The sequence below is a fragment of the Hyperolius riggenbachi genome, chromosome 1, assembly GCF_040937935.1.
Source record: "Hyperolius riggenbachi isolate aHypRig1 chromosome 1, aHypRig1.pri, whole genome shotgun sequence".
In the NCBI taxonomy this organism is placed as follows: Eukaryota; Metazoa; Chordata; class Amphibia; order Anura; family Hyperoliidae; genus Hyperolius; species Hyperolius riggenbachi.
Window position 1 is genome coordinate 306,903,980 of NC_090646.1, and position 25,583 is coordinate 306,929,562.

General features: G+C 44.1%; 1 protein-coding gene across 4 annotated transcripts in view; it reads right to left on the reverse strand.

Moving 5' to 3' along the window:
- Positions 1-25,583, reverse strand: part of SH3GL1 (SH3 domain containing GRB2 like 1, endophilin A2) — a 594,767-nt gene that overhangs the window by 190,957 nt on the left and 378,227 nt on the right. For all 4 annotated transcript variants that reach the window (XM_068233807.1, XM_068233809.1, XM_068233806.1 and 1 more), the window contains one exon: positions 9,154-9,382. In XM_068233807.1, the coding sequence (XP_068089908.1) occupies positions 9,154-9,382 (229 nt within the window). The remainder of the gene's footprint in view (positions 1-9,153; positions 9,383-25,583) is intronic.

Consider the following 25,583-nt stretch of genomic DNA (forward strand, 5'->3'; position numbering starts at 1 on the left):
GATCCAGGGCTTGGCTGCGCTCACATATGGTGTTGCATGCTGGTTCTGGGGCCCCGGGCAGTGAGAGTTCCTGGGGCCCCAGGCTGGCTTGTGCACCATTATTGTTTTTAATTTTATTGTAGATTCCCATGCAGTTTAGTTAGGAGGGGGGCAGATGAGAGGGTATATTCTGCACGCTGGTGCCCCCTGCTGGCCATATAGCCATTGTCTATATGCAACTGAAACCCTCTCCAATTACTAGCTGAGTAGCTCAGCTTCTGTTTGAATTAATCACTGCAGACTAGGTGTCATGTGTATGTGCACTTCTTGATTGGCTTACAAGCAGCCTGCAGGCTTTATATAAGCAGCAGAGAACTGTTTGGGAAGTGAGTATCTCCTGTGTGTTTGGTAAGTCTTAGAGCAGTTGGGGACAAGCTCCTGGGTGTGGCAGATCCAGGGCTTGGCTGCGCTCACATATGGTGTTGCATGCTGGTTCTGGGGCCCCGGGCAGTGAGAGTTCCTGGGGCCCCAGGCTGGCTTGTGCACCATTATTGTTTTTAATTTTATTGTAGATTCCCATGCAGTTTAGTTAGGAGGGGGGCAGATGAGAGGGTATATCCTGCACGCTGGTGCCCCCTGCTGGCCATATAGCCATTGTCTATATGCAACTGAAACCCTCTCCAATTACTAGCTGAGTAGCTCAGCTTCTGTTTGAATTAATCACTGCAGACTAGGTGTCATGTGTATGTGCACTTCTTGATTGGCTTACAAGCAGCCTGCAGGCTTTATATAAGCAGCAGAGAACTGTTTGGGAAGTGAGTATCTCCTGTGTGTTTGGTAAGTCTTAGAGCAGTTGGGGACAAGCTCCTGGGTGTGGCAGATCCAGGGCTTGGCTGCGCTCACATATGGTGTTGCATGCTGGTTCTGGGGCCCCGGGCAGTGAGAGTTCCTGGGGCCCCAGGCTGGCTTGTGCACCATTATTGTTTTTAATTTTATTGTAGATTCCCATGCAGTTTAGTTAGGAGGGGGGCAGATGAGAGGGTATATCCTGCACGCTGGTGCCCCCTGCTGGCCATATAGCCATTGTCTATATGCAACTGAAACCCTCTCCAATTACTAGCTGAGTAGCTCAGCTTCTGTTTGAATTAATCACTGCAGACTAGGTGTCATGTGTATGTGCACTTCTTGATTGGCTTACAAGCAGCCTGCAGGCTTTATATAAGCAGCAGAGAACTGTTTGGGAAGTGAGTATCTCCTGTGTGTTTGGTAAGTCTTGGAGCTTAGTTCTCCAACAATATAGCTTCACTATTCAACAGAGGAAGGGGAGCAATCACGGGAATGCAGATGGGCTGTCCCGTCAAGCAGAACCAACAGTGTAGGCGCTGGCAGGATGATCTGGGAAGATCATCTGCCTTGCACCAAGTTAACGGCGGAGGTGTGGTGATATACTGGGGTGCTTACGATGTAAGGATAATACAGGAACATATTGCTTTCATTTTTCTGACTGTATCATATAGGATTGTCTGGTAGCCAGACTGCCTTTGAAGGCTGGCAGCTGGCTTCCTGGAGTTCCTTATATAATGTAAATTAACTCTGCATTCAATGGCAAGCAGGGGGAGCCATTGTCTGCTCCTAATTGGGGAAAGAGGTAATTAGGCAACGATCCCCTTTTGTCTGGCATCGTGCAAAGGTGTTGCATTGCTTTGATCTTGGTATTCATGTAAACAGCCCCCTTGTCCCACTATACAAATCAGGACTGAGTCTGGACTGTTGAGGAAGCCTTAATCAAGTTTTCACCTGGACTAGAGAAGCCTTTTGATGTCTGTTAGGATACAATCTAACCTGTTGAAATCTGCAACCTTCAAAAAGCTAAAACAGGAACCCTTTGAAGTTCGCATATCACAGGAAGGATATGACAAGCATTCTGTGATGTTACAATCTAGGAGATTGCATTAGTTCCCGAGGGCTGGACATTAAATGCCCCAGGGGACACTTCAGACTATTTAAGTTGGTCCAGGACAGTCACGGGCATCTTCTCCTGGAGGTAGCGCATAGCTAGGGATGATCTCGACGCCTGGTCGAAAAACGGCGTTCTCCCACCAACAACGTTCTAACCTACGCTGGAAACGTTCTCTTTACCCCCGTTTCTTCTACACAACTGTCCTTGTGTGTAACTTTCTTTTTAACTCTGTAATGTTTATTTTTTTTGTTTGTAATCTTTTGTATATATTATTTTCTGCATTGTTCCATTTTTTTCCTGGAATATTAAATCATTATTTAATAAGTTTGACTTCTGCTGTACTAAACTAAAACTCATAGCCTAGAAGAGAGTGAAGTGTAACTGTGTATAAGTCCATGCCTGATTTTACGTTTGAACAACCCTACCGTATGAGATTGTAATTGCATTGTGTGTGGGGCGTTTGTCATACGTTGGCCTAAAGCGCGCAGCTGACCCAACGTACGAAACCGCCAGTGCGAGTCACAGCCTTGTTTTAACTTGACTAAGGCTGCTTCCCCTCTCGATCTGGTCAAACCCGCAGTCGGGAACCGTATATGCAGGCGTGTCGCGGACCAGTTCCTGACAGACCTCTCTATTCGAATCTCTAAGACATGACCTTAGGAATGCCATGTACCTAGAATACGAAACACTGGCAAACTAAACTAAAAATTACTGCATATCATGACCATAATAAGGCAGGTAAACTGATGGACCTAAACATTAAAGGCAAAAGAATAAAACTAAGAATTTTTCAGCTACAACACCCTACTCCAGGTCAACTACTCCAACTACCACAAGATGCTGCAGCTATTGCTAAATAATACGACACATTATATAATTTACACCAAGATAAATCTACCTATCAACCATCACTCACAGAAATAAACAATTACTTAGATAGTGTTACTCTCCCACATATTAATTCAGAAATGTTAGACTCACTCAATAAGCCTATACAGGTAGAAGAAGTAACCCAAGCAATCAAAACCCTCAAAAAAAGACAACTCCCCTGGCATAGATGGGCTCACTAATAATTATATTGCATTACTTCATACCCTCAATACGCCCTTAACACAGTTTTTTAATGAAGCAGCTCTATCTGGCCATTTCCCTAATGAGTCACTAATAGCAACAATAACCACAATTCATAAACCAGGGAAAAACCCTACAGACCCAGGCAGTTATAGCTTTTAAACACGGACCTTAAACTCTTTGCTAAATAGCCAACATAATAGCCCCCCTTTTGCCAATTCTCCTGATCAAGTAGGGTTTGTTCAAGGTAGACACACCAGCGACGGCACTAGTGCCTAGTCATATCTTAAATCGGATGCTTCTTGTGGACGCCTGTCGGATCGCCTTCTCTCCATCTCCATGGATGCGGAGGTGTTCGACAGGGTGCACTGGGATTATCTCAAACGTACTTTAAAGAGTAACTGTTAGCCCCCAAATTGAAATTTAAAACACTATTGCAATGTTTTATTTATTATATAAGTGAGCCAAAAAGCCAATGTAGAAGTTAAAAATCAATCTAATTTTGTTACTATGAAACCTTTCCCCCCAGCTCCGGACGCAAGCCGCATATCAGATACTGTAGCATGCAGAGCATGCCTATGTCTGGCCGACCCCCCTCTCCCCCCCAGGACCAGGTGCCGATCTATTCGCACCACAAACAGCTGACCGCTCTGACAGGGAGAGAGAGCGGCAGCACTTCCAGAGCAGCACCGCAGAGCAGCCGGCGCCGTGCATCTCTCTCACATGTGATTCTCTCACATGTGACTCGGCAGCGGCTGCTCTGCGGTGCTGCTCTGGAAGTGCTGCCGCTCTCTCTCCGTGTCAGAGCGGTCAGCTGCGGTGGGGAGAATATATTGGCACCTGGTCCTGGGGGGGAGAGGGGGGTCGGCCAGACATAGGCATGCTCTGCATGCTACAGTATCTGATATGCAGCTTGCGTCCGGAGCTGGGGGAAAAGGTTACATAGTAACAAAATTAGATTGATTTTTAACTTCTACATTGGCTTTTAGGCTCACTTATATAATAAATAAAACATTGCAATAGTGTTTTAAATTTCAATTTGGGAGCTAACAGTTACTCTTTAAATAAATTAGGCTTTTCAGGTTTAATTTTCAAAGCTATAATGTCACTATATACTCACCCTTCAGCCGTTTCCTCCTCTGGTACTACCTCCTCTTCCTTCAAGATCACAAACAGGACTCAACAGGGTTGCCCTCTCTCCCCCATCATTTTTGTTCTATTATTAGAGCCTCTAGCCCAAAAAATTAGATGTAATAATACAATTACAGGTATACCTATTGAGACATCTGAATACAAAATTGGACTTTTTGGTGGTGATATAATACTTTCCCTAAGAAATCCCAAAACCTCTTTAAAAGCAGATATTTCGGTACGGAATTCTTTCTCTAAGACCTCCGACTACAAATTAAATCTAAAACTATCACTCTCCTATCATTATCATATACCCCAAGCACTTAAAATGACTCTACAAAATTGCTACCCATTCTTGTGGTAGTCTTGTGGTAGTCTAGAAATATAAAATACCTAGGCATCAACTAGGCCCCTTGCTATAATAAGCTTTCGCAGAAAATTTTGAACCTTGGCTCACTACACTACCGAGCAAGCTCCAAAATTTGGCTACACTACAGTTCTCTTGGTTGGGCAGAGTGATGGCCTTTAAATGAATGATTCTACCACAGCTTATATGTCTCTTCAGAAATCTACTTGTTTCTATACCAAAAAAAACCTTTACTAAAATGTAAAGTATTGTGAACAAATACGTTTGGCTAAACAAAAAGACTCCTATAGCTAATCGAATAATTATGTTACACCATAAAGAATTAGGCCTAGGCCTGCCTAACCTTGAGAATTATTATATTGCATCAGTCGATCTAACAATTCCTATTTGGAAACAAAACTTTGATAAGATCTAGATCAAGTTAGAGGAAAATAGCATCCATCACAAAAACTATAAAGATAACCTATTTGCGATCCTTCTAGATTGTAAAGTTCCTCTAACTTCTAACCCTATAGTGAATAATACCCTTGAGAATTATCTTGTCTATTGGCAGCAATCAGCAATCTTTCTCTTGATAACTGGTCCAGAACTAGTCTAAATAATCTCAAATTACTCTCTGACCCTCAAGGCCTCAGATCCTTTGAATATCTTAGACTTAAATACAACATAACATACCTAACCAAGATTTCTTTAAGTACCTCCAAATTCACCACTTCATAGCTTCCAAAGATTACTCAATCCGTACACCTCTAATGATATAGCTCATATCTCCAACCTCAAAAACCTCCAAATCCACCTCATTAATCTACTCCCTGTTTAACACAATCCCACCTGATCTAAATAAATGGCAACTTTGCAGCTGGGAAAACGCCTTCAAAATCTCCCCCACCTTCTCAGATTGGCTTAAAGCTCGGTAGAAGCGAGTGCAGTGATTGGCCTAATGATGGTCCTGCCTCCAAGACCATGGCTCCATTCAGAACAGCAGGCGGCAAATGGATGGTGTCCTCGCAGTGCCCCCGCTTTATTGGCAGCACAGCATCTGGAGCCTGAACGAAGTCCCATGAAGCTGGAGCCAACATTAACATGGACCGTATCCCTGCTCATTGTGGGACTTGACTGATGCCGCATCCTTCACACGATTGTTAGTATCTCACCTACCAGAGGGCAAACATCGCCAGGGACTAAAGGGACATGGGGACACAGGCTGCCTGGGATAGAAGGGACACAAGCCGCTTGGGGGATAGAACAAACACTGGCAGGGGGAGAGAGGCTACCGGGGACAGAAGGGATACAGAGGCAGAGGGAGGCAAGCCACACAGGGGTCAAATGGGGCAGGGGGACACAGGCCACACCTGGACAGAAGGTAAAAAGGAACAGAGGCCACACTGGGGTTAGAAGGGACAGGGAGACAGGCCACACCAGGACAGAAGGACAGAGGCCATACTGGGGTCAGAAGGGGCAGAGAGACAGAGGCCACACCAGGGCAGAAGGGCAGAGGCCACACTGGGGAAAATGGGGCAGGGAGACATGGGGCAGGGGAGAAGAGGTCACAATGGGGACATATGGGCAGGGAGACAGATGCCATGCTGGGGACAGAAGGCACACAGGGCTTGAAGACAGTTAGCCACACTGGAGACAGATGGGGCAGAGGGACAGTGGCCACACTAGAGACAGAAGGGACACAGGGCTGGGGGATAGAAGACACACTGGGAGAGAAGAGACAGGGAGGGGGGAAAGTAGGACATGGGGACAGAGGAACAGAAGAGACAGAGGAGACACAGAAGAGACAGGGAAGGACACAAGGAGGAAAAAATTGGAAGGGATCGAGGAGAGAAAATCCACAAGAAGCTGCCGTACCATGGATGCACCAAGTTTACTTTTTTTTACCCTGGCTTTTGTTCACTAAACCTAGGTGCAGTCTGGAGCGTCTTATGGTCGGAAAAATGTGTCTTTTCCAACCCATAATACTATGTAACCTCCCTGCAGTCTCAAATTCCCATTTTCAATTTAATGGGTTAAATTGTAACTCTAAAGTCTGCACATGACACATTTGAGTGTGATGTGCAATCTGTTGCTTTCTGTTTCAACAAAGAAAAAATAATGAACATTTCCTTTTTTTGTAAACAGCAGTGTTTGTTTACCCACACAAAACAAATTTGTTTTTACTCTTTGGAACAGCCGTATCTGCATTCAACTTGGTTACAGAGTTAGTTTGGTTGAAAAAAGACATCCTTTCATCAAGTCTGTTGCTGTCTGTTTGATTTGCACGCAAATAACACTGCTCTATTAACTCTTTCAATACAATAAAATAGATATAACTACATAAAACAAATTTAAAAACAAAACAAAACTGGGCACAGGCAGGTTCTAAGAAGATGTTGTATTATATGCACCCACTGTCACATGTCAGGTAAATTATGCTTTCAGATTAGGATAAATTGGCAGTTGCCAGAGACAATTTAATCTCTGCATAGTGGACATCACAGGTCAGCTAAACAAGTTCCCTTTTCCTGGAAATGACAGGCGGTCTCGGGATGGATTTTTTTTGCGTTACGTACCTGTCCATGTTGATGGCAAATCAAGATTTTGTTCCCTGTTTATAGATAGTTCTTTACTACAGATATGTCTAGAATTAGGCTTCAAATAGTTTAAACTTAGTAGGAGCTATGCTGGCATATACAGGATCTTCTCAAAAAATTAGCATATTGTGATAAAGTTCATTATTTTTTGTAATGTACTGATAAACATTAGACTTTCATATATTTTAGATTCAAATACACACAACTGAAGTAGTTCAAGCCTTTTATTGTTTTAATATTGATGATTTTGGCATACAGCTCATGAAAACCCAAATTTCCTATTTCAAAAAATTAGCATATTTCATCCGACCAATAAAAGAAAAGTGTTTTTAAAACAAAAAAAGTCAACCTTCAAATAATTATGTTCAGTTATGCACTCAATACTTGGTCGGGAATCCTTTTGCAGAAATTACTGCTTCAATGCGGCGTGGCATGGAGGCAATCAGCCTGTGGCACTGCTCAGGTGTTATGGAGGCCCAGGATGCTTCAATAGCGGCCTTAAGCTCATCCAGAGTGTTGGGTCTTGCGTCTCTGAACTTTCTCTTCACAATATCTCACAGATTCTCTATGGGGTTCAGGTCAGGAGAGTTGGCAGGCCAATTGAGCACAGTAATACCATGGTCAGTAAACCATTTACCAGTGGTTTTGGCACTGTGAGCAGGTGCCAGGTCGTGCTGAAAAATGAAATCATCATCTCCATAAAGCTTTTCAGCAGATGGAAGCATGAACCCACTTTTGAACCAGAAACAGCGGCAGAAGCGCCTGACCTGGGCTACAGAGAAGCAGCACTGGACTGTTGCTCAGTGGTCCAAAGTACTTTCTTCGGATGAAAGCAACTTTTGCATGTCATTCGGAAATCAAGGTGCCAGAGTCTGGAGGAAGACTGGGGAGAGGGAAATACCAAAATGCCTGAAGTCCAGTGTCAAGTACCCACAGTCAGTGATGTTCTGGTGTGCCATGTCAGCTGCTGGTGTTGGTCCACTGTGTTTTATCAAGGGCAGGGTCAATGCAGCTAGCTATCAGGAGATTTTGGAGCACTTCATGCTTCCATCTGCTGAAAAGCTTTGTGGAGATAAAGATTTCATTTTTCAGCACGACCTGGCACTTGCTCACAGTGCCAAAACCACTGGTAAATGGTTTACAGACCATGGTATTACTGTGCTCAATTGGCCTGCCAACTCTCCTGACCTAAACCCCATAGAGAATTTGTGGGATATTGTGAAGAGAAAGTTGAGAGACGCAAGACCCAACACTCTGGATGAGCTTAAGGCCGCTATCGAAGCATCCTGGGCCTCCATAACACCTGAGCAGTGCCACAGGCTGATTGCCTCCATGCCACGCCGCATTAAAGCAGTCATTTCTGCAAAAGGATTCCCGACCAAGTATTGAGTGCATAACTGAACATAATTATTTGAAGGTTGACTTTTTTTGTTTTAAAAACACTCTTCTTTTATTGGTCGAATGAAATATGCTAATTTTTTGAAATAGGAAATTTGGGTTTTCATGAGCTTTATGCCAAAATCATCAGTATTAAAACAATAAAAGGCTTGAACTACTTCAGCTGTGTGTATTTGAATCTAAAATATATGAAAGTCTAATGTTTATCAGTACATTACAGAAAATAATGAACTTTATCACAATATGCTAATTTTTTGAGAAGATCCTGTATATATATATATATATATATATATATATATATATATATATATATATATATATATATATATATATACACTGTATATACAGTGTGTGTGTATATTGAAAATCTGCAATGAAGTGTCACAGTGATCATTTCAAACAACATCCAACCAGATGCAGCAGTGGAAAAAATATTTTTGCTGCACATAATGGCAAGTTTAAAACTGAACTTCAAAGCTTCTCTGATCTTTGGTGCACACTTGCTTTAGCAATCTCCTGGAACTTCTGATAACGTTAACTTTAACAATCCCCTGGAAGTTCTGCTAACATTACAGAAATTTCCCAGATCAACTTACCAGTGTGTGGTCAGCAAACTCCACAGTTCAAACCTACCCTTCTTAAATATGGCTTCCATTTATAGCTCATACCTGGTGCTTTTACTGAAGAGTTGAAAGAGATCCCTTCATTGGACTGGTCAGTGTCAGCGTAGTCATAAGTTTCCATTGGTTTAGGCTTAAATGCTCTTTTGGGTTGAGATGAAGCTTTACGAACTTTGATCTTTAATTTATCTGATAATTCATCCAGAATCTCAACAGCTTGCCTGTGATAATCCAGCTGTGCTTCTACTAAAGCCGAAAGCTGACTTACTTGCTCCACCTAAAGAAAGTAAATTTCATAACTGTTATAAAATGTCTTGCTGACCACATACTCAACAGCAAAAAAACAGAAACAAACACAATTTTATGAGAAAGGATACCCACAGTAGAAAAACACTACAGAAACAGGATTTGAAAAATATCCATTATTGCATTCTCTACAAAAAGGACACAACATGCAAAGGTATAACTTTATGCATCTACTGTTAATGACAATTTAAACATTCTCTATAAAATGAACTGGACCAATAATGCAGCATCATAGGTAGTATACTGGTGGGGGGAGCTGTTAAAAGACAACTGTAGTCAGAGGTATACGGAGGCCATATTTATTTCCTGTTCAGCAATACCAGTTCCTTGGCTATCCTGTTTAACCTCTGCCCTTAAAACTTTTAGCCATAGACCCTAAACAAGCATGTTGCAGATCAGGTGTTTCTGACATTAATGTCAGATTTGAGAAGATTAGCTGCATGCTTGCTTCTGGTGCTATTCAGGCACTTCTACAGTCAAATAGACCAGGTAACTGGTATTGCTTAACCTTTTGGGAACCGCTGGCGTAAATCCTACGTCGCCCTTGTGGCCGCCTAAATATGATGCGGCGAAGGATTTATGCCACCTGCCGTTTCCGCTCACGACGCGATTGTGCGCACCAGAGAGGGGAGATTAAGCTGTCATATGACAGCTGACATCTCCCCTCAGTGATCAGAAACCATCACGTACGGCTTCTAATCACTGCGATCACCGGCATATCGTAGTGATCCCTGTTACTGATGCGGCGGTAAGGGGGAAAGAAGAGGATCCACTCGCCTTCCTGCCGTTCCCCCAGCAATCGGCGCTCCCCTCCGCTCTGGCCGGCTTGATGACATCATCAAGCCTCGACCAGGAAATGAGCAGTAGTACGAGCGGGGATGCCGGCCGGAGTGGAGGGGTCCACTGCGGGTCATCACTGGAGCCTGGAAGGAGTAAAGGCCGCCGGCTACAGGGGGGACATCTGGCTAAGGGGGGGGGGGGGGGGGGGGGGACAGCCCAGCTACCAAAAAGTGGGGATCCGGCTGCCTGACCCCCCCAAACTCGCCCCCCGCATGCAAGTTTGCCTGGTCCTTAAGGGGGGTTAGGCAACTGGATCCCAATAGGTTAAAAGGAAATAAATATGGCAGCCTCCACATCCCTCTCACTACAGTTGTGCTTTAAGGGGCCATGGCCTGAGCATCAGCATTTTATAGGACTCTGCGTGAAAAGTTAGCTCCACATCTCTCTCATATGTATAACTACATTTCGAAAGAGAATATTTTCCCTCCCACAGCTAACTCAGCTTTTACAAAGTTAATTCCTAAGCAAGGAAATAGATGTTTTGGATCCATCCATCATTTCTCATACCCTTTTTTTCTTTGGAATCAGGACATTACATTTCTAAGATTTATGCTGATAGGCTGGCATCTTTTCTTCTTTATTGCTGCCCTGTCAGGTAGAATTTGTTAGTGGCCATAGTGCAGTGGCCAACGTGCGAAAAGCACTGGCTGTATTGGAAACTCATAGGCTGTTGGGAGGGGGAGCCACATTGTCGGAGACCTTCCTGGCTGGACACGAAGAAGGACGTTGACAGTGTGGAGTGGCACTGGTTACAGAGGGTGCTGAGAGAGTTTTGGTTTTGAAGAGGCATTTATATGTCATATGTTTTTGGTATGTATAGTCGAGCTGAAGCAAACATGATGAGCCCACCTTTCAAGCTGCATTGTGGTATGAGGCAGGGGTGTCCACTTTCACCTTTATTTTTAAATTTGGCAGTGGAACCCATCTTGATCTCTTCAAAATTAAACACTTTTTGAGGGTATTAAAGTTGTAGCAAAATCTGTTAAATTAGCCCGGGTTGTGGATGACATATTGTTGTTCATGGAAACCCAGAGAGGGATCTTGAGAAGCTGCTGGGAGCCCTCATTTGAAGTATAAAAGGACTGCAGGAAGGTAATGCTTTCATGGCTGCTACTATATAGCCATAATGCTATACTATGCACTGATTTTATTGTTTTGCTGAATGTATTTATGCACCTTATCACTATGATTAGCACTTTGCACTTTTAATATTTCCCTTGAAAAAGCTTCCCTTAAGGAAGTGAAACATGTCGGGTTATTTGGTGGGGGTTGTGTATTAATTTATTCAGTGACAATGTTAGGAGGCTGCTGAGGGTTTATCCTCATATACTTTACCACAGCCCAACATTGTTTTTCTTTTCAGCCACATTGAGAGGGCAATACTGAGATAGTTTTCTCATACTTACCAGGTCTTTATATAGCCCCTCATGTCGCTGTATCAGTCTTGAAACTATAGAATTGAACTTTATCCCAATCAGAAGCTGATACCCCTTTTACATGAGAAATATGATTTTCACAACCAGACCATCAGGGGGCGCTGTATGACTAATTTTGTGCTGAAACCCCTCCCACAAGAAGCTCTGAGTACCGCTGTACTTTTGGCAGTTTGTTACAATGTAACAAGGTTCACAGACAGGAATTGGCTGTTTACAGCTGTCTAACAGCCAAAACAGCTAGGAACAGCTGCATAACCTACCCACAGTAAAAATGTCACCATGTAATAAATGTCAGAATGTAAATCGGGGAGAGGAAAGATTTTACAATGAGCAAACACTGACTAAATCATTTATACATAATTATGGTAAAAAATGAAGCACTTTTTTACTACATTGTTTTCACTGGAGTTCCTCTTTAAGGCTGTTAGGCTGAGGCCATTCTAATACTGCCTTGACCTTTTCCTGATCCATAGTCCGACCGGTATCAGATATTACAAAACCCAGAAGTGTGACTTGTTTTACCTTAAAGATACATTTTTCTAACTCGGCTTACAATCGATTTTCTCGGTTAATGGTTAATACTTCTCTCACATGATCACGATGTTCAGACAAGGAAGAAGAATATATCGTCAAGATAAATAACCATAAATTTCCCAAGGAACTCACAAAATACATCATTCACAGCCCAAAGGGCATAACCAAGTACTCATAGTGACCATCTTTAGTATTAAGTGCAGTTTTCCACTAATCATTCTTTCTGATGCGAATAAGATTATAAGCACCTCTGGAAAATACCTTAGCACACACAACCTGTGAAAACAAATCATCTGAGCGCGCCCAGACTGGTGCTGCTGCTCTCTAAGTCTGCTCCAGACATTACATCTCATTTCTGCTACTTTAAACCTCTTAATGAAAAGACTGGACCGAAATTTCAGTGGATTCTAATGTATCACTTCTCCAGCAACACCTATAACCTTTCAGAACACCTGGATTACTTGGGATGGCAAAGATTTAAGCTGGATTGGATCTTCCTTGGTATCACACACGGCTGAACACTGCACACCTTCCTTGGAATTGACCTGAGACCTTAAAGACTTTCTGCCTCTTTGTGCCCGCCCTCTCCCATCCTGTGAGTAACTTTCATCGATTATCTACAGCATCTATGCTCAATAGACTATATTTTTCAACATATATTATACATTATATCTTCAAATTCCTAAACAAAGAACTGTGTGTTTTCAAATTCATGCTGTCCATCCATACATCTCTGTGTAAGGACAATTCAGTCTATACAGGCCCTTTGATCTCTGCAGGATACCAGCCACAGCTGACAAACTTCACACCTTGACTCTAAATAGGACCTATCTCAGCAGGAGCCCTGAGCTGTCTCTTGTCCATCCTAATGTGTAAACATCAATATTCAGCAGAGAGACTTCTAGCTGTATACCAACCAAGAAATATCTATCCAATTGACAAATCCACAATAATTCTACTGAAGTCTGTTGGAATCTTCAGAAAGACAATGAGAGGCTCGAGAGGACGTGGGAAAGATATTATTCACCGCAGAACCAAAATAACTCTGTGACAAAATCTGCAAAGTACACCCAGCCAACAACCCTAATAGCTCCAGCACAATCCAGCAGAGATGACAGCCACACATCTGGAGACTGTTCTGTCTTGGAGTCATCAATCTCAGACCCTAGCTCCCAGGGTAGCCCCATCAAGGTTGTCCTCTGTAATGTCAGATCGATGAACAACAAAACAGCAATCATACATGATCTAATAGTCTTCTGATCTGGCCTGCCTGACTGAAACCTGGCTTTCTGAACCAGTTGGCCCCACCCTGGAGGCTGCCGTGCCAACAAACTATTCCGTGATATACTGCAACACGAAAGAACGCAGGGGAGGAGGGGTTGCACTTTGCTTTAGATCAGCTTTGAAAATCAGACCACTTACTGTAGGTCCTACCAACTCGTTTGAATGCTTGGGGGTGCAACTTTCAGCTGAGAAAAACATTAACATATTGCTGATCTACCGCCCACCAGAAAAACACTCAGACTTCCTTAAGGAACTTGTAGACCTCCTATGCAACCTAACACTGGAACACCCCAGATGGATTGTTCTTGGAGATTTCAATACATGGGTGGATGACTCCTCTTCAAAACTTGGAATAGAGCTACCTCGTGCCTTACATGAACTGGGCTTCCTCCAATCAATCAGCTCTGCTACTCACAGGAAAGGCCACACTCTGGACCTTATATTCCATACTGGGCTGTCAATAGCCAATGTGGAAATTAATCCTGTTGCCTGGTCAGACCATCACACTATCCACTTCTCCCTCTCAATACCAGCTGTCAAACACCAGGTCAAGAATCAAATAAAATATCGCCGCTTAAAAGGGCTAACACCTCAACATATCCGAGATAACCTTAGCTTTGATGAATTGACTGACTCCAGCTTGGACCCTGATACTCTGGTGTTTAAATACAACAAATGTGTGTCCTCCACCTTTGAGACCATTGCTCCTCTGCGCACCAAATATCTTACTCCACACCATCATGCACAGTGGTTTGATAACGCTATAAAAGAGCTGAAAAGACAAGGCCGAAAACTTGAGAGACTGTGGCGCAAATCTCAGTCCCCAGAAGACAAACATGCCTTAATCCTCCACTTGAAGAGCTACCAAAAGGTAATCACGGGAAAAAAATCATCCTTTCTATCACAAGAGATTGCAAATGCAGTTAACAAACCAGCCCAACTGTTCCGCACAGTGGAAAAACTCTGCAACCCGGCATGTCAAAAACTTAACATCGAGTCTTCAAAGGACCTCTGTGACCAATTTGCCCATTTCTTCACAGACAAAGTCTCCGCTATAAGGTCCGACATCCAACTTACAGCATCTGGGCCTAATATAGCGCCGAAGACCATTAGCAGAGACAATGTAACACCTTGGTCAAACTTCAAAGAAATTGATGAAGAAGTCACATCAAGCATCCTCCATGTCCGCCTAACTACCTGTGACCTAGATCCTGGCCCAACACAGTTCATGTTGAACTGCCCCGACCTGTTCGTACCGGTATTCCTAAAAATTGTTAACTGTTCCTTAAAATCAGGGATATTTCCTGCTTTACTGAAGGAAGCAATCATCAGGCCTCTCCTCAAAAAACCCTCCCTGGACCCAGATGCAATGACCAGCTACAGACCTGTCTCTAACCTTCCCTTTCTGGGTAAGCTAATTGAAAAAGCTGTTTACCTCCAGCTAGAAGCCAAAATCCTACAAAACAACAGTTATGACCCATTCCAGTCTGGCTTCAGGAAACACCACAGCACTGAAACGGCCCTCATCCAAATATGCAACCACCTGCTCATGGCAAGAGACAGAGGTGAGTGCTCCATCCTCATACTGCTAGACCTTTCTGCAGCCTTTGATACAGTTGACCATGACATCTTGATAAACAGGCTACAGGAATACTGCGGCATTGATGGCATAGTTCTTCAGTGGTTCCAATCCTTCTTGAGTGGCAGAACCCACAAAGTGTCTATGGGGCCCTTCCTGTCCACCCCTGTATCACTTAGGTATGGGGTGCCCCAGGGCTCAATCCTCTCTCCCCTGCTTTTCACGATTTACATGTTACCGCTGGGAAAACTAATCCAAAAACATGGCCTGACATACCACTGCTATGCAGACGACACTCAACTATATCTTTCCTTCAAGCCTGGTGTGACAGACCCAACTCTAACTATAAACGCCTGCTTACGTGAACTACAGCAATGGATGAATGACAACTGGCTGAAACTAAATGCAGACAAAACTGAAGTCCTTCTGATAGGAGGGCAGAGCATGATAACAAAACAACTTAACTTGCAGTCTTCACCACTGGGAATAGGAGGCACGGATCTGCGCAGCTCTGATCATGTGCGTAGCCTGGGAGTTCTAATTGATTGGGATTTAAAGTTCAGAACTCAAATCTCTGCTGTGGTGAAATCATCCTGGTTTCACCTGAAGAACATTGCAAAAATCAAGCACCTCATACCCCCAGAAGATCTGCCAACCTTAGTCCACGCCTTCATCACATCCCGACTGGACTACTGCAATGCTCTCTACACTGGCCTTCCAAAAAAGGTCTTGTACCGACTACAGCTGATACAGAATACTGCTGCCAGACTGTTAACCAACCAACCCCGTCACTGCCACATAACGCCAGTCCTGCACTCCCTTCACTGGCTACCTATAGAATGGAGGGTCCTATTCAAGATCGGCCTACTGACATTTAAATCCCTGAATAATTTAGGCCCTGGATACATGAAAGATATGTTGCAGCTGCGTAGCAATCCCCGCATTCTCAGATCAACAGGTTATAATAATCTAGTCATACCCAGAGTCCACTTGGAAACTTTTGGTCCCAGAGCCTTCTGTCATGCTGCCCCTACGTTTTGGAACTCCTTACCTCAACAGATCAGGACAGCTCCATCCCTGGACGTGTTTAAATCCAGACTGAAAACCCACCTGTTCAGTTTGGCATTTGCAGAAATATAACTTTTGTTGTGTGAATACTTCATCCTACTAATTACTGAATCTGAGAGAGCCTAAGCGCTTTGAGTCCTATGGGAGAAAAGCGCTATAGAAATGTTATTGTATTGTATTGTATTGTATCAATCAATGGCAGTGGCTAACTTTTTTTTTTTTTTTTTTTTAAAGATTTTTATTTTCAAAATATTTTGTTACAGTGTACAGGTAAAGACAAAAAGCTCATAGTGCCTATTGAAATGTGCACTGCAAGAAAGTCATAACAATAACAGACTATCTGGCAGTCAACCAGTACTGCCAGAGAATGTTTAGTAGTCTATCTAACAGATACATGACTGTCTCAGATATTGATGATCCAAACACAAAAAAATTCCTTATATAAGTAGTATAATTGCGTAGAAAGGGCGGCTCCTAGTTTTAACGATCAAAGTGCTGCGAGTAGCCGGGGCCCCTGAGGGATCATACACCCGGATACCCATTTCCTCTGTAGTGTGTAGAAGCCTAGTTGAACTGGGGAAATGGATTTGATGTGCTCCAGACACTCACATTACTCTAAAGTATTTAAAGAATGACTGTGCTATACATAAAAGAAACAGGTAGTGTACTGAAAGAAGGAAAAGAAGAAGAGAAAGGAAGAGGAGAGAGAAAGAGTAGAAAAGTAGAAGAGGAAGAGAGACCCATGCCAATGCCGGCGCCACTAAGCTCAATGGCCAAATGCCAAGAGGGTATACCTCAGGTGAAGTATATGGCTTTTTGATACATAGGGAGATCATGTAACTTTGGTGGATGTGAGAGAGGCATAACGTGGAGTTTCAATAAACTAAAACCAGGCATACCATGTCTTCATAAACTGGTCTCGCCTCTCCTGTAAGGTGGAAGTAAGATCCTCCATCTTTTGTATCCAGTCAATCTCTCTAAGCCAGTCTTTAATCGCAGGGGGGTCCGTTGATTTCCAACGCCGTGCTATTCGAGCCTTAGCCGCATTGACTAGGTGTCTAGTGAGAGTTCTTATAGCGCCTGACTGACCAGTGATTATGGTGCAGTAGGAAAAATGCCGGGGAATCAGGTGGGAGGTAATCTGTCAAGATGTGCATGATCTCTCTCACATCCACCCAAAACTGTGTAAGTTTACTGCAGGACCACAAGGGAGAGGTAGAGGGGAACATCTTGTGAAGTTTACAGGGAGTCAGATACCACCTAGTGAAAATGTTGTATCCTGCCTCCTGGCTCTGGGAGGATAGGGAGGATTTATGTGCAAAGGTCAGTATTTTTTGCCATTGCTTATCAGAAAAAGACATGCTTAAATCACATTCCCATTTAGCCCTGTATGGTTTGCACGGTTCCTCAATGGTATTGAGGAGAGAGTAGATCATAGAAAGAGTTCCCCGGATATGACCCTCACCCATACATGTCTGCTCAAATGGTGTAAGGGGTCTATCAAATCCTGTTTTAGTACCCTGAGCTAGTAGGAATTCAACCCCCTTTAATCAATCCAAGGTCTTAGACCACCATTTTTTTTCTCCACAAACAAAGAACCCTGCACCAGCTGGTGAGGAAGAGGTTCTGGTGAATTCCTTTTGTAAGTTTTCCTGGATATACTCCCTCATGGCCTTCAACTCTGGCCTGGTCAGATTGTAAAGATGACCACAAGGAGGCATACTACCAGAGAGAAGATCAATAGCATAATCATAAGGTCTAGGAGGTGGTAACTCATCTGCTGCTTTTGGAGGGAACACATCTGTAAATTCTTGATAAACATGAGTTAATTTCCATTCAAAAAGCTTAGTACAACTTTACACTTTTTCTAAGCCCTCATGACATTGGGAAAACAAACTAGTCAGCTGACCGGACTGCCAATCAAACACTGGGTTATGCCTTTTCAACCATGGTAACCCAAGAACAAAAGGATAAGTAGGCAATTTCAAACAATAGAATCTCATGGTTTCAAAATGTAGGGCTCCTACTTGTAGGGCAACCTCAGAAGTTAACATTAACCCTTGCTGTAACACAGAGTCATCAACAGCAGTAATGTGAATTGATTCAGACACGGCAGTTGTCTGAATGGATAACCTTTCAGATAAAGAAATATCCATAAAATTGCCCACAGCTCCACAATCAACTAAGGCCTGGCAATTGTATACAATTTATTCTTTGACAATCGATACAGGCAACATTATGAGATTGTTTTCTGGAGAGATACACTGAGTGCCTAACTGAGTTCTCTCTACCCCAGTTAAGCGTTGTAGTTTTCCGACCGCTTTGTCTTATTGAGACATGATTGGACTATGCATTCTGCCTTCCCACAATAGAAACAGTCTTTCAACCTTTCTATGATTTTTCTCAGCACCAGAGAGTTTCGAAACCCTAACTGCATGGGTTCCTCTGTGGCAGTTGCATTGTTGCTATTTGAAGGAACAGATACTGGAATAGACTTCTGGGACCTTCCCTGACGGCGTTGTCTGACTCGCCTGTCAACCCTGATTGCGAAAGTTATAGCTTCCTCCAGAGAAGTAGGAACTGGATGACTGACAAGAATATCATTACCAATATCAGAAAGTCCAAACAGGAATTGGTCTAATAATGCTGAATCATTCCATTTAGTTTAAACTGCCCATTGCCTGAATTCTGTAGCATATTCTTCTACAGTGCGGCGAACTTCGAAGTTTTTGTACTGCCGAAGTAGCATCAGGATCAGAGTATAATATGGTCATAGCTTTAAACAAGTTATCAACTGAGGTCAGAGCTTCATGTTCAGGCAGAGCGGAAGTCCATAGGCCCAAGACTGTGGATCTCCTTGTAACAGGGATATAAAAAAGTACACAGATTCTGAACCAGAAGATTGAGAGCGGACTTTGAAATATGACAATTATTCATTAAATTACTGAATTGAGATCTGGCGCCAGAAAATTTCTCAGGAAGAGGTATTTTGGGATCCATAGGTGTTCGAGGAGATGGATTTAGATGAGGTACAGAACGTTCAGCAGAATGAACAGGAAGTTCAGCACGAGAAGAGGCATTGGCCAATTGAGTCAGTTGTACCTATTGAGCAGATACTTGTTCTGTGAGCTAATTCACAGCTCCTATGAGGAGCAGTATTTGTTGTTGTAACTCCTCCATTGTGGAGACCCCCTGTTAGTCTCCTTTTGATTAGGGAATACTGAGCCCGTGATACCGTCAGGCTTGCCTGGTCAATGACTATAGGTCAGGCTGTATGCCCATATGACTGACCTATAGCCCAGCCCATAACACTAACAATCAGTGTAGCAACACAGATGTCTGATTATGTGTGATCTGCAGAGTCACCAATAATACAGACACTATACCTGATTATATGGTGATCTGCAGAATCACCAATAATGCAAGTATAGCTAACAGGATAATGCAATAGTGTATAGTGCTTGTTGCAACAGTAACAGAGTAGAATAACTAGGCCTCACCAGAGGAGCTGGTGGGCACTATTAAAACACAGTATCGGATAAATAGATAGAACCTCACCAGTGGAGCTGGTGGGAACTATTAGAACACAGTAACTGGCTAGTTTGGCAGAACCTCACCAGAGGAGCTGGTGGGTACCATTAGAACACAGTTACTGTCTAGTTTGGCAGAACTTGACCAGAGGAGCTGGTGGGCACTGTTAGAACACAGTAACTGACTAGTTTGGCAGAACCTCACCAGAGGAGCTGGTGGGTACTGTTAGAACACAGTAACTGACTAGTTTGGCAGAACCTCACCAGAGGAGCTGGAGGGAACTGTTCGAACACCTCACCAGTGGCAAGGGCCCACTGGTAAGTAGAGAGGTCAGACAGGCTGGGTTTGGCAACTGAGAGACAGATACAGTACATAATCAGTAAGCAAGAGAGTAGTAAGTATTCGGGCAGTGTTTCAGCAACTAGATCAGATGGGCAGAGGTACAGAATCAATAAGCAAGAGCAGAGTCAGAGATAGCCAGAGTCATACACAGAGTATCAAATATACAGTAATAACAATAATCCTAGTCTTGTGTGAAGTCCCTGGTTTCCTCCTAGATCAAAGCACATCGGATACTAGTCTAAGGTCTGAGCGCTAACACATATGTATTCGCAACCGCAGACAGGTTGCGAGTGAGCAGAGAAGGCTTAAGAAGCAGAGGAGACCTCACAGCCGCGCCCACCAATAATCAATCAAACCAGAGCGGTGCGAGTCCCCTCTGACGTCAGCCGACCAACGGGTCAGCTGACGCGCCTCCTCCCAGCATAAAGGTCCCGTCAACGCGCGCGGCCGCGCGATACCGCAACCCTCTGTGTAAATGACAATTCCCTCCTCGGCGTGCTAGATGTCGACGGAACGGAAAACACCCCTGAACAGGGACTTGAGGCGGCTGCGCAGACACCCGGCGTGCCCGCAGCCGCAGATGTTACAGTACCCCCCCCCCCCCCTTCTTGAGGCGTGGACTCCAGACACGGGCTAGTGACTGGTTAACCCTTTCTATTTGGCCATTCGTCTGTGGGTGGTAGCCGGAGGAGAATGATAGGTTCATGCCCAGATGATTACAAAAGGGCCTCCAGAATTTGAAGACGAACTGGACTCCCCTATTTGACACCACATTCTCAGGGATACCATGTAAACGAAAAATGTGGTGAATGAAGAGCTCTGCCAGTTCTGGAGCAGAGGGGAGTCCATCCAAAGGAATGAAATGGGCCATCTTACTAAACCTATCGACTACCACCCATATGACAGTTTTTCCCTGAGACCTAGGTAGTTCCCCTATAAAGTCCATGGACAAGTGTGTCCATGGCTGTTCTGGCACAGGTAGTGACTGTAAGGTGCCAACGGGAGCTTGTCTGGAGGGTTTGCTCCTGGCACAAACGGAACAGCTCCCCACAAAGTCCTTACAGTCAGACACAATGGAGGGCCACCAAACATCTGTCCAATAACTCCTGCGTACGGGCAACACCAGGATGGCCTGCGTTCTTATGGGAATGAAACATGAAGAATCTTAAATCTGAACTGGAGGGGTACAAATAGAACTCCATCTGGTTTCCCTTCAGGGACTTCCTGCTGAAAGGGGCTCAGCATGGTTGCCCAGTCTCCCTGGGCCTCACTATCAGTGGAACCAGAGGAGTGAGACGGTAACCCCTCCACTTGGATCTCGGTAGCCCCCACTGTGACTTTCTCCAAACAATGATGATGACAGTATGAGGACCAGGCTAACAATTGTCTGGAAACCCGGTCAATCTGAGGGGAGCGTTTTCTAAGCCACGACATACCAAGAATCACTGTGGAGGTGGACATCTCCAGAACCAAAAACTGTATCTGTTCTTTATGCAACACCCCCAACTGACACAGTAATAAAGGAGTCTGAGTGAGTGGTAATTTCCCTTGCAATGGTGAATCATCCATTGCAGTCACTATAATCTGACGTCCCACAGGAAGGAGAGGAAAACCAAACTTAATGGCAAAGTCATATGCCATAACATTAACTGCAGAACCCGAGTCTACAAAGGCCTGGGTGGAATGGACTTGATCCTCCCAAGTTACAGAACACGGGAGAAGTAAACGCTTATTCTTTAGAGGTAAGACTGGATCGCCTAGGGTAGTACCTCCAGCTACACCTAGGCGATGGGGTTTTCCGCCTTCTTAAGATAATTCGCTACGATATGCCCCTTCTCTGCACAATAGAGACAGAGTTTCTCGGTACGCCTCCTGTTCTTCTCCACCTCAGTGAGCTTGGAGTGTCCAATTTGTATCGGCTCATCAGGCGGAGGAGAAGGAGGAACAGGAGGAGAAAACACACCAGAAGCAAGTCTCCCTGATGTTCTGCCTCGAGTCTGCTTCTGGTATCGCACTCAGCGATCAATTTTAATTGCCAAGGAAATGGCCTCATCAATAGACAGGCTCAGGATGGTAGTGACCCACCCACACAATCACATGAACAGTCCATGAATCTAGCCTGCATATCTACACCTTTGACATACCACAGCAGATATAAAAATGGGAAAATGAAAATATATTACTGTATTATCCTTAACAGCATCAGCACCCCAATATATTCCTGACAGGAACTATTAGAACACAGTTACTGGCTAGTTTGGCAGAACCTCACCAGAGGAGCTGGAGGGAACTGTTAGAACACCTCACCAGTGGCAAGGGCCCACTGGTGAGTAGAGAGGTCAGACAGGCTGGGTTCGGCAACTGACAGATACAGTACAGAATCAGAAAGCAAGAGAGTAGTAAGTATTCGGGCAGTGTATCAGCAACTAAATCAGATGGGCAGAGGTACAGAATCAATAAGCAAGAGCAGAGTCAGAGATAGCCAGAGTCATACACAGAGTATCAAATATACAGTAATAACAATAATCCTAGTCGTGTGTGAAATCCCTGGTTTCCTCCTAGATCAAAGCACACCGGATACTAGTCTAAGGTCTGAGCGTTAACACGTATGTATTCGCAACCGCAGACGCGAGTGAGAAGCGAGAAGGCTTACAGAGAACCTGTACTGAGTAAAAATATTTAAAATAAGTACACATGAGGTAACTTCAAATGAACATTACATAGTTACCTTGCCATCAGTTCCTCTCAGAAGCTCACCATTTTCTTCTGACAATAATCCCTTCCAGTTCTGACAATATTTTGTCAGATCTGAAATATATCAGTTGCTGTCAGTAAAATATCAGTTGCTGTCAGTTATAGCTGAGAGGAAAACTGATGTACCAGGTAATGTCCATGTTTCCCTATGGCTCAAGTGGGCGATGTTACAGTTTAACTGTGTGCTGACCAGAAAGCTGTTATGGGGTAATGGCCATTTTCAAAATGGAGGATGGAAAATTCCCTTGATCACAGTGAACAAACAGGACGCGGGACAGGAGAAAGACACTGAGAAGTAGACTACATGGAAGGTAAGTATGACTTCTGTATGCTTATTTTGACTTTTAATTTTCAGTTCAGGTTTTCTTTAAGAAGCAGAGGAGATCTCACAGCTGCGCCCACCAATAATCAACCAATCCAGAGCGGTGTGAGTCCCCTCTGACGTCAGCCAACCAACGGGTCAGCTGACGCACCTCCTCAAAGCATAAAGGTCCTGTCTACGCGCGCGGCCGCGTGATATCGCAACCCTCTGTGTAAATGACAATTCCGTCCTCGGCATGCTAGACGCTGACGGAACGGAAAACACCCCTGAACAGGGACCTGAGGCGGCTGCGGAGACACCCGGCGTGCCCGCAGCCGCAGATGTTACAAACACCTGCACAAACTCCTACCTAACACAATACTACAATACACCCTGCGGGTAGATGTAGCATACAGACTGACAGATAGTAATCCACCAACAGAACCCGATAACTTAGCAATGCAATGGGCACAGTATTCACAAGTATGTATGTTTATAGCCAACTGAGGCCTAGAGGATGATGCAATCCAGACGAATGAGTCAGATGACTGCAGAGACAGATGTAATATTTAGGTGTGGAGTTGCACTCACTTGGCATCCATCAGTCTCAGATGGTCAGGTGTGCAGATCAAATAGTCCAGGACACCATAGGACTTAAACAGTAGCAAAGAAAAAGAATGGTCCGCACCACCTTCAAAGAAATCTTGGTCTGTGTATTGGAGTGAAAACATACAAAATTTAAAAAGAACTATAAGGCAGGACAGTCCATTGTTTCGGGCTCCTGCACATCATCATGCTGCCTAGTTCTAAAATGACATACAAACACATTCAAATAGACAGGGAGTGCAGCATTATTAGGCAAATGAGTATTTTGACCACATCATCCTCTTTATGCATGTCTTACTCCAAGCTGTATAGGCGCAAAAGCCTACTACCAATTAAGCATATTAGGTGATGTGCATCTCTGTAATGAGAAGGGGTGTGGTCTAATGACATCACCCTATATCAGGTGTGCATAATTATTAGGCAACTTCCTTTCCTTTGGCAAAATGCGTCAAAAGAAGGACTTGACAGGCTCAGAAAAGTCAAAAATAGTGAGGTATCTTGCAGAGGGATGCAGCACTCTTAAAATTGCAAAGCTTCTGAAGCGTGATCATCGAACAATCAAGTATTTCATTCAAAATAGTCAACAGGGTCGCAAGAAGCGTGTGGAAAAACCAAGGCGCAAAATAACTGCCCATGAACTGAGAAAAGTCAAGCGTGCAGCTGCCAAGATGCCACTTGCCACCAGTTTGGCCATATTTCAGAGCTGCATCATCACTGGAGTGCCCAAAAGCACAAGGTGTGCAATATTTAGAGACATGGCCAAGGTAAGAAAGGCTGAAAGACGACCACCACTGAACAAGACACACAAGCTGAAACGTCAAGACTGATTTCTCTAAGGTTTTATGGACTGATGAAATGAAAGTGAGTCTTGATGGGCCAGGTGGATGGGCCCGTGGCTGGATTGGTAAAGGGCAGAGAGCTCTAGTCCGACTCAGACGCCAGCAAGGTGGAGGTGGAGTACTGGTTTGGGCTGGTATCATCAAAGATGAGCTTGTGGGGCCTTTTCGGGTTGAGGATGGAGTCAAGCTCAACTCCCAGTCCTACTGCCAGTTTCTGGAAGACACCTTCTTCAAGCAGTGGTACAGAAAGAAGTCTGCTTCCTTCAAGAAAAACATGATTTTCATGCAGGACAATGCTCCATCACACGCGTCCAAGTACTCCCCAGCGTGGCTGGCAAGAAAGGGTATAAAAGAAGAAAAATGATCAGTGATTGGTTATATTTGTATATATATTTGAATGTGTTTGTATGTCATTTTAGAACTAGGCAGCATGATGATGGGCAGGAGCCCGAAACAGTGGACTGTCCTGCCTTATAGTTCTTTTTAAATTTTGTATGTTTTCACTCCAATAAACAGACCAAGCTTTCTTTGAAGGTGGTGCGGACCATTCTTTTTCTTAGCAGAGACAGATGTTGCAGAATGGCAAGGCAGTCCAAATATACTTTCCAGAGATAGCATAGTCAGGATAAGCCGAGATCAGTCCAGGCGGCATTCATGCAAGTCCATTTTCCAAGCAGAGGTCAATCCAGGCAGCCAGCAAGAATAGTCCAAGTATCAGGCAGTAGTCGCAACAGAAATCAGAGTTTAACGTGGTCATGATACAAGGCAATAGTCTGCAACAGGAATCAATCAGGAAGAGAGCGCATACCAAGCAACAAGCCACAGCTAATGCCATCACGGGCAATGACTGGGGGCGCTCTCAGTTTAAATACAAGGACTAACCAATCAACACAAAACAGAATTTAAACTAAACCAAACGCAGGACAGCTAGTCAGCTGACACGCCGGCACATGTGAGCTAATGTTAACATCTGCGGAGCGAGTACTGGGAACGCGTCCTCCGCTTATCCAATGGGGTCTGAGTGCCGCTCTGCGCTCCAGTGACGTCAGCGGCTCGCC